Raw genomic sequence first — 13542 nt, 5'->3', positions numbered from 1 at the left:
AAACCAAGAAACCAGGGTATGACTTGAGAAAGAGAAGGGAGATTGCAGAGAAATGGTTGAATATAAGTTATTATACAGGGTTGGACATAAAGATCTCCCACATTTTAAATGAATCTACTAAATGAACTCAACTATCTAGAGAACAATGTTTATATTTTTGACAAGTATATAATTAAAAACAGTTTTGTTTTAATGGGCATTCAACATTGTTTTCCGGTCTGGTACAGCTACATTACGACTGAGCGCAAAGCCTCGCCATTACAGATAAGATGTTTTCATTCTATGCTTCAAACCGTGTCACGATGTCCACCTGTCCTATTCATGATGGCTTGGGAAAAAGAAAGACAAAATGCTATACTGATTGAAAATGGTAGAGCCTGGTCTAACGAATGAAACCTGCCCCGACTCCCTATTTCCCCTACACCTTCAGACTGCCTTTGGCAAACGTTCGTCTCCCATACGGGACACGTGCCCTGCCCAGGGTAACTGTCAGACCTTAAGACTTTTTTTTTTGGTGAGCTAAAAGGTGGCCAACGTAACATTTGAGACCAAATGAGAACCGCTGCCGACGACAGACGTAGACGGCCATAGAAAACCTTAATCGACCACCGCGGACAATGGTTATGCTTGCCCAGGGAGTGGCAAAATATGTAGGTCAGAGATGGGGCTGCGTAGCCACGGGAAATACTGCATTCCTCATTAATCTTCGGACTCGAAAACAAGCCTTGTTAATATATTAATAAGAAATTTATAAAAAAAAAAAAAAAAAAACAGAAGAAAAGATCTCTTAATCTTGTAAAGTGAATAGATAAAAAAAATCCTTATTTTATGACATAAAAAAAATCAACTAATTTTGTACTGCCACGAACTAGAAGAGTAATACGACCCAATCAGATGTGGGAAAAAGCATTTCTGGCTAAGAACTGGGGATGTCAACTGTCCATTTACTATTAACATAAGACGTTTATTTAAATTTTTTAACGATTTTTTTTACAACAAAATAAGTAGATTCTAAGTTTAAAATGTTAAATGTCAAATCATTATAGTCAATAAAACGTTTCACGAGATTTTTAGACAATTTGGGTCAAAAGATTTCAAAAAATTGTATTTAAGGTGCAAAATCTGGGTCACATCATCATAGATAATATCTATATGTAGTTTACATGAATACAGAGAGAGAGAGAGAGAGAGAGAGAGAGATTTCTTTAATTTGTCCATTCTGTTTGTTTGTCGTCGCTATTGGACATTCTAATTATATTGCATCAATCTAGATTTATTCTCCGCCCACGGTTCTGAATGATTTCTTTGTTCATTGTCACTGGCCTATAAAATGACTTGGACATTCGTTCTATTACTGGACACACATTAGACGTGCTATTGTTTGGACACACATTAGACGTGCTATTGTTTGGGCACACATTAGACGTGCTATTGTTTGGACACACATTAGACGTGCTATTGTTTGGACACACATTAGACGTGCTATTGTTTGGGCACACATTAGACGTGCTATTGTTTGGACACACATTAGACGTGCTATTGTTTGGACACACATTAGACGTGCTATTGTTTGGACACACATTAGACGTGCTATTGTTTGGACACACATTAGACGTGCTATTGTTTGGACACACATTTGACGTGCTATTGTTTGGACACACATTAGACGTGCTATTGTTTGGACACACATTAGACGTGCTATTGTTTGGACACACATTAGACGTGCTAATGTTTGGACACACATTAGACGTGCTATTGTTTGGACACACATTAGACGTGCTATTGTTTGGACACAGATGTGAACTCGACCAGTTTAAACAAGATGTTAAGGACATATCAGTTTAGCCTATTTGGACACCGAATTCTAAAACGAAGTTTAAGTTGTTCATTTGAAATAAAGTTTTGATCTAAAAAATTTTCATTAATTATGTGTTTCGAGAAGTGAGTGTGTGTGTATCTGAACGAGACAGACAGACTGACAGACTGACAAAAGATGTCAGTTAAAATGGAAAACAAATGATGATTGTCAGAATCGAAATTAATTGATGTTAATCCCACGTTTATTTATTCTGTAAATTTGAAAGAAAAGAGAGGACTATAAACTTAATAAAGTATCCATAGTTAGACAACTAGTTACTATTATTAGACATTGCTAGGGACGCAAAATAGTTGACGGACTTTGAACGCGACAATTAGTGACGTCACGGCGTAGTGAGTTATAGTCTATTTAAGGTATTATTAGTCAGTTAGTGTTAGGACTTCTCGGTGATAACTTCGTATTACCAACAGAGACTCGACTGTGGCCTTTTCAGTATAAACCTTCATTCAAGTCTATAACGGTCTGGGCTTAGTTCTTTAACCTTGGTACATGTGTATTCCATCTTTCTTTGTAATTTAAACGCATCTAATACACCCGTACAGGGAACCCAAACATCTACAGAGTAATATGTCAAAGTCAGACAGCCATCAACAATTACAAGACCAAAGTCTATCACATAATCATGTTTAAATAGGTTGGATACCAGACTAAACAGGTAGAGATAACACAATTCAAAGAATATCTTAGCATTAAGTCAAGTTTCTTTTCAAGGTGTTTTGGCAGATAGACGATATTCACCTGTTTCTGTAGTCACGGATTAACGAGGTTGTCTGGTAGCCACCACAACCACCTACATTTAAAGGCCTGACTTCTACTTGGAAAAATGACCTTTAAGTATTGTGAACCCATGCCTGCCATTAATGACCTCTCTAAACTGGGATTCAAACACTTTTCGCTCGGTTTGGAAACCGAATACTTTATTACATTTTTTTTTACATGGATGAAAAGTCATTAGTAAGGCAATACAGCCTTTATAGCAAGAAAACAAAACCTGACGTGACACAGCCACTAATTACCTGGACATTCTAAAGAATGACGTCATGTGGGCTAATTATAAGGAGCCAGACTAGCAACTGGAAGCGAGTTAATCAAGAAGAAAAAAAAATATATTAACTCTTTCTCTCCGTTATAATTTGCCTTGTTCCGATAGAATGATTTATTTTGCTCATTTGTATTTTATTATCCTGTTCTGATTAAACTTCAATAACTCTTTTGTTTGTTTATCAGAAAATGTTATAGTTGGTATCGAATTCTAGGGGAATACATGTTCTTTTTACACAACACAAATTAAAGTTTATAAATCCGAAAATAAATTTAGTTTAATGAGGTCAAATCAACGTTGGCATCGTCACTTAGGAGAGAAAGAGTTAAGAGAAAACAGATAAGATCATGAGAAGTGAAACTTTTCAGCTGAAACGGTTGAAATGTGTGGCTAAGTGGGTGACAAACGTTTGTTTCAGCACCGCCTCTAAAACTAATACCCAGGATCTAGATATTTAAAAAAACAAAACAATTAAAACCTTCGCCAGTTAAAGCAATGGTTTGTGTGACACCGAAACAATGTTGTTGAAAACCAATACAACATTAGGTCATAGAGAGTTATGGTAACTAGGGATCACTTTTTTAGGTCAGTGTTTCCCAAACTATGCTCCGCGGAACCATAGTGTTCCGCGAAACCTGAATAGGTAGGTGTTCCACGAACTGCTGAAATAATGAACTAGAAGGCCACCACGTGATATAATCTCTCTCAAGAAATAAGCAATGTGTTTCGATATATACTCAGATGTGCGAAGTGTTCCAAAAGAGGCGTAGCTAGGAGTTTTCCATCGTTTTTGGGCCCGCGGGACTTGACCTCTTTGGGGGCCCTTGCATTTTTGCGTAATATTTAATTTTTAATAAAAAACACTCAATAGTGTCCCCCCCCCCCTCAAGTGGGGGTCGGGGGAATTTTCAAATTCTCCACCTCCCTAGTGTTCCAATAAGGTAAAACTTTGGGAAACACTGCTGTACATAGAACATATTATTGTTAATAAAAGACATCGCTTCACCTCAATAAAACGCTGCCTTAAAATCTTGTTTTAAAAATGTCTCTATTTATGTACATATAAAATGCATTCACTTTCAAAAAACTAAAAAAAAAAAAGTTTTCAGTATTTATATGGTTCTTACAGCAGAAAGTATTAGAAATACTTTCATATTTTGTAAAGTACTTCAAGCATTACTATTTAAAAAAAAAACAACTTTCACCATCGTTACGTAATTTCCCTTTAAACTGTTTACTATTGATAGTTAAAAGCTTCAAAATTGTGTGGGTTTTTTTTTTTATAAAAAGGTTTATGTATTTAATTTTAGAAACAAAAGACTCACTTCCAGACAAAAATATTTTTAAAGAAAGGCCGTTGGACTTAAACTTTAAAAACCTTAAAAAATCATGAAATCGTATTTTTCCATATCTTTTCGGTTTTTTATATCTAAACGTAACGGACGGACGTCGGACAGACAGACCACATTCAAATAGCGTATTGTCCCCTTTCGAGAGGCATTAAAAACAATTCTGCAAAATAAAATCCAAGAAACAAAAACAAAGAAACAAAACTATAACATGAATACAAAAAAAAAGGGAAGAACAAAAGAAAAAGAAATATCAGGAATACGTTCATGAAACAATAGCACTTTAGCACCGTATTGCCTCAGTCTTATATAATGGCATGTAGATAGTGTATTGTATCACCCCAGAGTAGGGAGTAAGGCTGCCTATTATGTTGTTTTCGTTGGCTATAATGAACAATACAATAATATTCTTTTTCTAAGGGAGTCCTCCATTTTGCCCCGCCTTGTTATGCACATTTTAAGCAGAAGTTCAAAGGATGATGGATGGTTGGTAGAACTAAGGACGTATTAATCAGGCATGTTAGAGTGCACCCAGCTTAGAACGATGACCAGTTTTGTGACAAATTATAAAGCGCTGATGTTTGCCGATATTTATTTATCATAATCTGAAAGCTCTATCTTCGTGTCTGTTGGCATAATTATAATGTGTCTTTTTTGTCCTTTTATGTAATATGATTGATTATGATTGTTGATATTGCTGTAACTTAGCCAAATAACCTCAACGAAAGGATTATAAAATAATAAAATAGAATGTTTAATAGTCAAAATAGAAACTAGATCTAGAGCCACACTAATCACATCACAAGCGTCCTTGTTTTCATCTCTAGTCATCGGTCATCTTACTTCCTCTATCCTCTCGTGTCTCTGTCCTGTGTCTCATGGTGCACAGTTTCGCACCTAATGAAAGTGCGCAACTTAGAGTCATAACAATATGTAATGGTTAAATGTACCCTCTGTACGTTAGCATAGAATCACCAGTAAACTTTGTTAGCTTTGAATCTGATACAATGTCATTAGCTATGTCTTCTGGGTCTTGTGTATGGTTGCCTGAGGTATCCTCTGGTTACTTGTTGGTTAGTTTGTGGGATTCAATGTACCTCTGAGTGGAATTCGCTGTGCCTGTGTCCGGTCTTCACTCTGTCTATGTGTAGAATTCACTGTGTTTATGTGTGGTATTCACGGTCTCTTTTTGTAAGGGATACAATATGCCTGTTTGGAATATTTAATTTGTTTGTGTATTAAGTAAATGAGTCTGAGTGTGTGTGTGTGTGTGTGATTTAATGTGTATGTGTGTGATTTAATGTGCGTGTGTGTAATTTAATGTGTGTGTGATTTAATGTGTGTGTGATTTAATGTGCGTGTGATTTAAATTGTGTGTGTGTGTGATTTAATGTGTGTGTGTGATTTAATGTGTGTGTGTGCAATTTACTGTGTGTGTGTGCAATTTAATGTGTGTGTGATGTAATGTGTGTGTGATTTAATGTGTGTGTGTGATTTAATGTGTGTGTATGTGATTTAATGTGTGTGTGTGCGATTTGATGTGTGTGTATGTGATTTAATGTGTGTGTGTGACTTGATGTGTGTGTGTCTGTGTGTGATTTAATGTGTGTGTGTGTGATTTAATGTTTGTGTGATTTAATGTGTGTGTGTGTGATTTAATGTGTGTGTGTGCGATTTGATGTGTGTGTATGTGATTTAATGTGTGTGTGTGATTTAATGTGTGTGTGTGTGTGATTTGATGTGTGTGTGTGATTTAATGTCTTTATATGGTTTCAAAGTGTGTGTAATTTAATGTGTGTGTGTGTGATTTAATGTGTGTGTGTGATTTAATGTGTGTGTGATTTAAAGTGTGTGTGTGTGATTTAATGTGTGTGTGTGATTTAATGTGTGTGTGTGTGAGATTTAATGTGTGTGGGATTTAATGTGTGTGTGTGTGATTTAATGTGTGTGTGAGATTTAATGTGTGTGTGTGTATGTGATTTAATGTTTGTGTGTGATTTAATGTGTGTGTATGTGCTTTAATGTGTGTGTGATTTGATGTGTGTGTGTGTGTGATTTAATGTATGTGTGTTTGTGATTTGATGTGTGTGTGTGTGCGATTTAATGTGTGTGGGATTTGATGTGTGTGTGTGTGATTTGATGTGTGTGTGTGTGTGATTTGATGTGTGTGTGTGATTTGATGTGTGTGTGTGATTTAATGTGTGTGTGATTAGATGTGTATGTGATTTAATGTGTCTTTATATGGTTTCAAAGTGCCAGGTTCTGGTTCGTTTAATGTCTTTGTGAGAGATTTAATGTGTCTCTGTCGGAACTCAATATGTCTGTGTAACGCTAGGTATGTTCATGTTACTGAGAACAGACTTGTGAACAGATTAACAGCGCCAGATGAAATGCTAAAAGGCAATAACCCAATAATGGAGTGTCACTTGATTAAGACTTAAGTATTTTGCCAATAAACCGAGAGAGTAATTGTAAACTGCTTAGTAGGGAAGCAATTTATAACTCACGTACGTAAACCAGGGTTGGACTCGTATAAGGAAAAGGTGAAAGGAACGATAATTATTATTAGGTGAAAAGAAATCATAAGAGTTATCTGACATACATATATTTAAAAGGATATTTAAGCCGAACAGCTACTGTAAGAAAGAAGCGATACGATTGGTTTAATGTGGTTCCTCTTTCAGTACTGTTTAGGGAAGTGACATTTGACTGAGCTAAAAGCAAAATCTTTAAGAACCCCGTTTTTTTTAAGATGTCAAGAATTTACACACTAATTTATTAAATATAAATGTTTCTAAGCATTTAAATAAAAAATGGTAAAATGTTTACTATTACAACTTTTTTACGCAGAATTTAAGTATGTCAATAACTCAAATTTGAAAAACATCGGAGTTTCCATTTAATGATTTGCATACCATATGCTACTGAAGTCTTGATAAAAGATAAAGTACTTTTATGCTTTAGTAGCCACTATTTGAGTTCTCCCTATAAAGAATATCAGACAAATGTTTTGTATTAATTTGTAAGCATAACTAATACCTAAGTACATACTAATACTAATACGCTTCTAAAAAATCATTGTAAAATTAGTTTTTATTTTCTTATTCCCGCTAATCTACATAATTCTTGCATAATAAAAATATGTTAAGCATTTTTTTCCCCAAACCTTTATTTTAAACAAAATTTAGTGAATAAGTAAATACATTTTTTTTCTTTTTGTTGATTCGGAATTCCTAGTGCAAGAGTTATTAGGTAGTATGTCTTTGATATTAAATAATATTTCTATTACTGTTATTATATTTTTAGGTTAATCACTTTTCAATTGTTTATGATTTAATACTTGTGAATTATGGTAACTTACAATAAAAACATATTAAAAAAAAAAAAAAAAAAAAAAAAAAAAGCCCACAAAAGAGGCAAGATGCCCCATAAAAGAGGCATATAAAGCCCAAAAAAGAGGCAAAGAAAAGAGGCATAAAGCCCAAGGATTCCTATGATGATAAAGCTAAAAATGAATAGCGCAAATTCTGAGGTTTCCTTAAAAAAAAAAAACTGTGATCCTAGGATCCTTGTATCATTTTTCTGTCTCTGGTGGTTTCAATAGTTAGGTACTATGTCTTTGATATTAAATATTATTTCTATTTCTAAAAAAAAAAAAAAAAAAAACAAGATTGGGGATACAATTATCTCCAGACCAGACATACTGGAATGCATAATCAATCTTAGATTATATCCATCTCCAAGTTCTTCATGAGCTCACTACTAGGCTGTGCGGCCTCAATCTTGGGTTAACGAAAAGTTTACATCTGGAAACCGGTACCGGTCTGTCCACTTGTGGCGGCTTCTCTACTAGTGATTTGGGAAAGCGGTCATAGTAATAAAGTTCCTTTGGACCTTTCAGCTTGTATACAATGGCGTGGGACTTATGAGTGAAGTACATGAACAGTTTTTTGCGTACCACTTTGTGCTACATAAAAACAGTTTTTAGGAAGTCAAACGCACCAACAAAAACATTTATATTTCTTGGAACCTTTGAGCTTCCATAGGAAATAAGAACAGATCATTTCCGAAAGAGTCCCAATATCTTCGTTCGCTTACGACAGAGGACAATGGACAACCTGGTGATCGTCCAGTTTGGACAATGTCAACGTGAATGGTTGTGTAAATCGTGAACTTATGCTAGTGTCTTATGTGTTGTTGGCAATGTCAGTTCTAAAAAAAAAAAAAGTAAACAATGGTTGAAAAAAAAACAACAAGATTCATTGCATGTATAACACATGTGTTCAAATTAAAAAGACAACCACAACAAACAAGTTAATGTTAGATAAAGTTTGAGTATAAATTACGTCATCAAAGTCCGTTGCAGTTGTCTATCATTTCAAGTGTGCCGCGTTCAATCTTCCCCAAACCTTTAGAAGCCGAGTGCACTCCCTTTACAAATACTTAGCCAAAGTCTCGCATAGAAAAGCGAAAAAGAAAACAACCTGCTATGTCCTTTTTCCCCCCACATATGTGCTAGTCACTTGCCCTGATAATGTAACTCTTCAATGACAGATATCTAGCACCAAAGCGTCTTGCACGAAACAACTGTGTAAACTGTAATTTGAAACGCAATAGACTAGAAGACGCACTTCCATTAAATTTAGACTTCAAAGTTATTGTAAAATGTATGAGAATGTATTGATTCAAGACAAGATTTACCTCGATAGTTACAAAATGTGCAATCATTGAAAAAAGTCTGGTCTACTTACATCTGCGGCCTCATTTCCTGTCTCCATTTTTAGAATAATATTTAGGGAATCCCCCATGTCATTCCCTGGACAGGTTTGTCTGCAATATGGCAGCAACTCTAGTCGTCTGTAACAAATGACGCTCCTTTCCGGTTTGCGAAGTTAAATCCATCTTTTAGTACAGAGTGACTGCTTCTAAAATGTTTCACTTTGCTGTGACATCATCGCGTTGGTTCTCTTTAGGAAGGTATTCGTCTCCCTTTACAACTCGGGGTCATAGTAAACCCCAACTGTCGGTTTCAATGATAACATTAGTACAGTTTTAGTTTAAGTCAGTTCTAGAATTATGTTCATAACTTAAATTTACATTGTTTTGTTTTAATCACTTAAGATATATTTGGACACGAAGTTTAAGTTTTGTGTTAACTCGAAACCTTTTTATTTTGTTGTTGATTTTTTTTTTTACTATCATCTACTTATACTCTACTAAATAATCAAAAGTAAAAAGACTTTTAAAAGGAAAATGATTGATTCCTATCAACAGCTAGTAATAATTATAATATTTTTAGTTTATTTTAAAAATATAACTAGCAGTAATAGTTTAACTATGATTTGATTTTCTTTTAAAATTTTGAAAATTTTGCCTCAAACTTAATTATAGAAATATATTTTGTACAAGAACGTAGAGTGAAGATTAAAACGCCAAATGATCCATGACTTGAGAAGATCAAAAGATGCTACACAACAAATAAATTATAGACCGTTAAAATAATGTTTCACACGGCACTTCATTATCTTATAGCGTTTTCAAATTGAAGTTATCACCGAATGAGTCTAAGAGAATATCAGACTAGCCCCCAATTTGACTGGACGCTTAATATAATGTATATAATGTATTATGTGAAGGACACACAATGATACAAAGATCTCAAGACATTTTTAATCATAATTTCCGGACCATTGAATTCAAGGAAATATAACTCGCGCGAGAAGAACAGAAGTAAATGAATGTCCCAGAGTTCCATGCGAGTTGTATTCCATACATCAGCCAGACCACAACATGGTGCTGACACGACACAGGAGCAGCACCACCACTACCCTCCCCCTCCCTGCTATCCTCCCCCTCTCCCATCGCCTCCAGTGTGAGTTATTTTTTTTTAGCGCCATCTCGTGCAGGCGAAGAACTGGACTCAAGTTCCAGGCTTTGACCGGCGGGTGGCCGAGAGTTTTTTTGTTTTTAATTAGAAAGAGAAATGATCTCCTAGACTGTTTACTTATCTATCAGGTAGATATCGCCTTTCTGAAATTATTTATGTCTAGGCCTTTTTTTTTTTTATCTTCAGAAAGATGAAAGTTTCGACATATAAGAAATGTATAATGGTTAGAAATAAAGTGGGAAATAATAATGAAGCAGATACATTATGGCCCTTCTTTATTCTTGAGAAATGAAACTTAAATTTTTTTTACAAACTTCCAAATATACTATTGGAAAATCTCAACAAAAAAAAACAAACGGAAACGAATCTCTGGCAAGTTAACTGTTGGTATATCCGGTGTAAAGAATACGGAGAAATTGTTCAGTTCTACGCTTTTAAACCCTTTAATAATTGTTTGTAAAATCAAATTGAACATGGAATATACACACGTTTTTTTTTTTCAATTCCTTCTAGTAGCTTGCAAACTCTTCATGAATTCAACATGGAAACTGGAAATTGGACATTGGGTGAACACGGGTCCGAAAACGGCTCTTTTAAAAAAAAAATCTATCATTCATTTGTTATTAAGAGCAAAGTAATCGCTTTTACAAAAAAAAAAAAACTCGACAGCTTCAGAAAGGAGGAAAAAAATGTCTTTAAGAAAAAAAACTTTTTTTGTTTTTGTTGCTTGTTTTTCAATCAATATTTACTTTATCTAAAAGAAACGTGTAATATACATATCAAAGGAACATAAACATTAATATCTGTCAGACCGCGAGGCGAAGGTCAAGTTGTGACGTGATTCATGAAGAATGAACAGGATTAAGTTGCAGCTTGCAATGTCTGGGGGCATGGAGGCGACTAGGGCGGTGGGGGAATGCTGGGGAGTGCGTTTCTCCGTCAACCCCGAGCGGCTCTGACATCAACGAGGCTTGCTAAAGTGTTTTCTACGAACCAAGGTTCATCGATGTATTGATTTCTAGTAATCATGGTATTTTGCCAATCTAATGTAAGTTTACACCAAGGCAATTTTAACTATTCAATATATCAGACACTGGCCCCCCACCCCTTATAGAACACATATAATAAGAAGAGCTGCTAGATCTGTAAACAGTTGCACAGTTTACTCTTCGATCGTGGATACATGTATGAAATCTCTAACATATAAATGATTACAAAGAAAAAGAAACTCTTCAACAGTTTCGAATCCTGGTGAAGACTGGGATTTTTCATTTCGGGATTTTTTGGGCGCCTCTGAGTCTACCCAGCTCTAATGGGTACCTAACATTAGTTGGGGAAAAGTAAAGGCGGTTGGTCATTGTACATGTCCACATGACACCCTCGTTAACCGTGGGATACTGCAACAGATGACCATTACATCATCTGCCCTATAGATCTCAAGGTCTGAAGGGGGAAGAACTTTACTTTTACCAACCTTTTCTATGGATGCTAGTTTGTTTACCCTTGTAGTGTACACTCCCTTACTTTGATATAAACTTACTTTAAAATAAACCATTAATAGCAAATTGACTTTACATTGTAATTTGGTCTGTGTAGATGTGTACATCACCTATACAGACTTCTTAATGAGATCAAAGTAAACTGGAATAATCAATAAGACTTGGCCTTTACTAATTTGCATAGACTTCGTCTTAAACAAATCGAGCGATGAAAAAAAAATAGACTGGCGTCAATTGATTTTTTTTTTTAGTTCAGCTTTGTTGGGTAGTTTGACTTTATTCTTCTGCTTCTACTGAGGCGGTGTCGCAGGACTATAAGTCCATGATACATTGTTAGTCGTGTGTTGGGAGATTATTATTGGTTTTATTGAAAGTGAGAATTGAACTTAGAAGTTTTCGGAGCAAGATACTGACCTTAAAGTCATTCATCCGTGACTTATCTACTTCTTAGATTACAGCTGTAGGTCTGACAAAGACTTGCTATACGCAATGGAATAGCCTGGAATGGATTTTTACATCTTTTGTATAGTACTACTGTGATGTTATCCATAACTTTGTCGATCTAGTTGGTCATCTGTCTTTCTGTTTCAACATTTCTCTCAGTTTTTCTCTCTCTCTCTTTGTCTCTTTCTTTTCTCCCATCTCTTTCTTTTCCTTTTTATTTCTCTGTCACATTCTTTCTCTCTCTCTCTCTTTCTGTATCTTTTTCTCTAAATCTCTCTCGAGTAGTCTTGAGCTATTTCTCTCTTTCCAACTCTCTTTTTCTCTCTCATTCCACTTCTTTCTTATTCTTTCTCACTTGCTCTCTCTCTCTTTCTCTCTCTTTTCCATTCTAATCATTTCTCACATTCTTAAGAGTTTTTTTGTTGTCATCCTATTCTCGTCCTCCATCTCTCTCACCCTTCTTTCACCATCTCTCTCCATCTCTCTCTCTCCTTCTCTTTCTCTTTCCATCTCTCTCTCTCCATCTTTCGCTCTCTCTCCATCTTTCTCTATCTCAATCTCTCTCTTTCTCTCTTTCCCTCTTTCTCTCCATCTCTCGCTCTCTCTCCATCTTTCTCTCTCTCAATCTCTGTCTTTCTCTCTCTCTCCATCTCTCGCTCTCTCTCGTACTTCTTTAAAATTTCCATCATTATTCTCACTGTTACAGTTTTTGTTGTATCATATGATAATACTCTCTCTCTCTCTCTCTCTCTCTGACTCTCTCTAACACTAATTTTGTGTCTTATTTCATCTCTCCTCAGAGAGTGTGACCTTGACATTGTATTTAAACAGAACAGCTTATAAAAGCAAACAATTGGATGAAACAGGTAAAGAAGTTACACACTCAATCTGTTTCCTGTGTCGTACATGCACTACACTCACTGGGATATTTCCAACCATTGGCGCGCGTTCTAATACCTTAATGGACGTTTCAGGTCACATGACGTTGATCACGTGCGTGACTCGTGCACATAAAATGTACCCTCCCCCTCCAATAAAAAATTAGGTTTCTAAGAAAAAACAACTCTCTCTCTTCCTTCGTCCATCAAGTCCTTGGTCTTGGATTGAAGTCTGCAGATTTCCTGTCACCAAATGACGTCTTCAGTTCGAACTCGACTGCACTGAGACGTCACCCAAACCTTGGACATGATCAACAAACACGTCCCATGAGATATAATGGACGCAGGGAGTTTTTTTGGGAAACGAATGTAAATATGTCTGACCTTATCGCAACTATCGATATTTGGTTCTAATTGAAAAGAAGTCGTGAGTTTAGACATATCTGTAATGTGGTATATGGTACTATAAGGGTTAAATCAATGTACATACTCATTTATGTAATGTTTTGATGGTCAATAAATTAGAAAGAGCCCTAATGTTTAGTATATTAATAAGGAACACAA

General features: G+C 35.5%; 1 protein-coding gene across 3 annotated transcripts in view; it reads right to left on the bottom strand.

The window, feature by feature from the left end:
- LOC106055951 (parathyroid hormone 2 receptor-like) overlaps nucleotides 1-13542 on the bottom strand; it is a 122467-nt gene that overhangs the window by 68985 nt on the left and 39940 nt on the right. Inside the window, exon 1 of one of the 3 annotated variants that reach the window (XM_056020801.1) lies at nucleotides 9022-9506. The exons of the other annotated variants lie outside the window; for them this stretch is intronic. Within the exon in view, the coding sequence (XP_055876776.1) occupies nucleotides 9022-9078 (57 nt within the window). The 5' untranslated portion in view covers nucleotides 9079-9506. Of the gene's footprint in view, nucleotides 1-9021; nucleotides 9507-13542 lie in introns of those variants that run through there. 3 annotated transcript variants of the gene reach the window in all.

Source organism: Biomphalaria glabrata, chromosome 1 (assembly GCF_947242115.1).
Source record: "Biomphalaria glabrata chromosome 1, xgBioGlab47.1, whole genome shotgun sequence".
In the NCBI taxonomy this organism is placed as follows: domain Eukaryota; kingdom Metazoa; phylum Mollusca; class Gastropoda; family Planorbidae; genus Biomphalaria; species Biomphalaria glabrata.
Note: the sequence above shows the minus strand (reverse complement) of the source record. Positions and strands in the feature narration are given on the sequence as shown.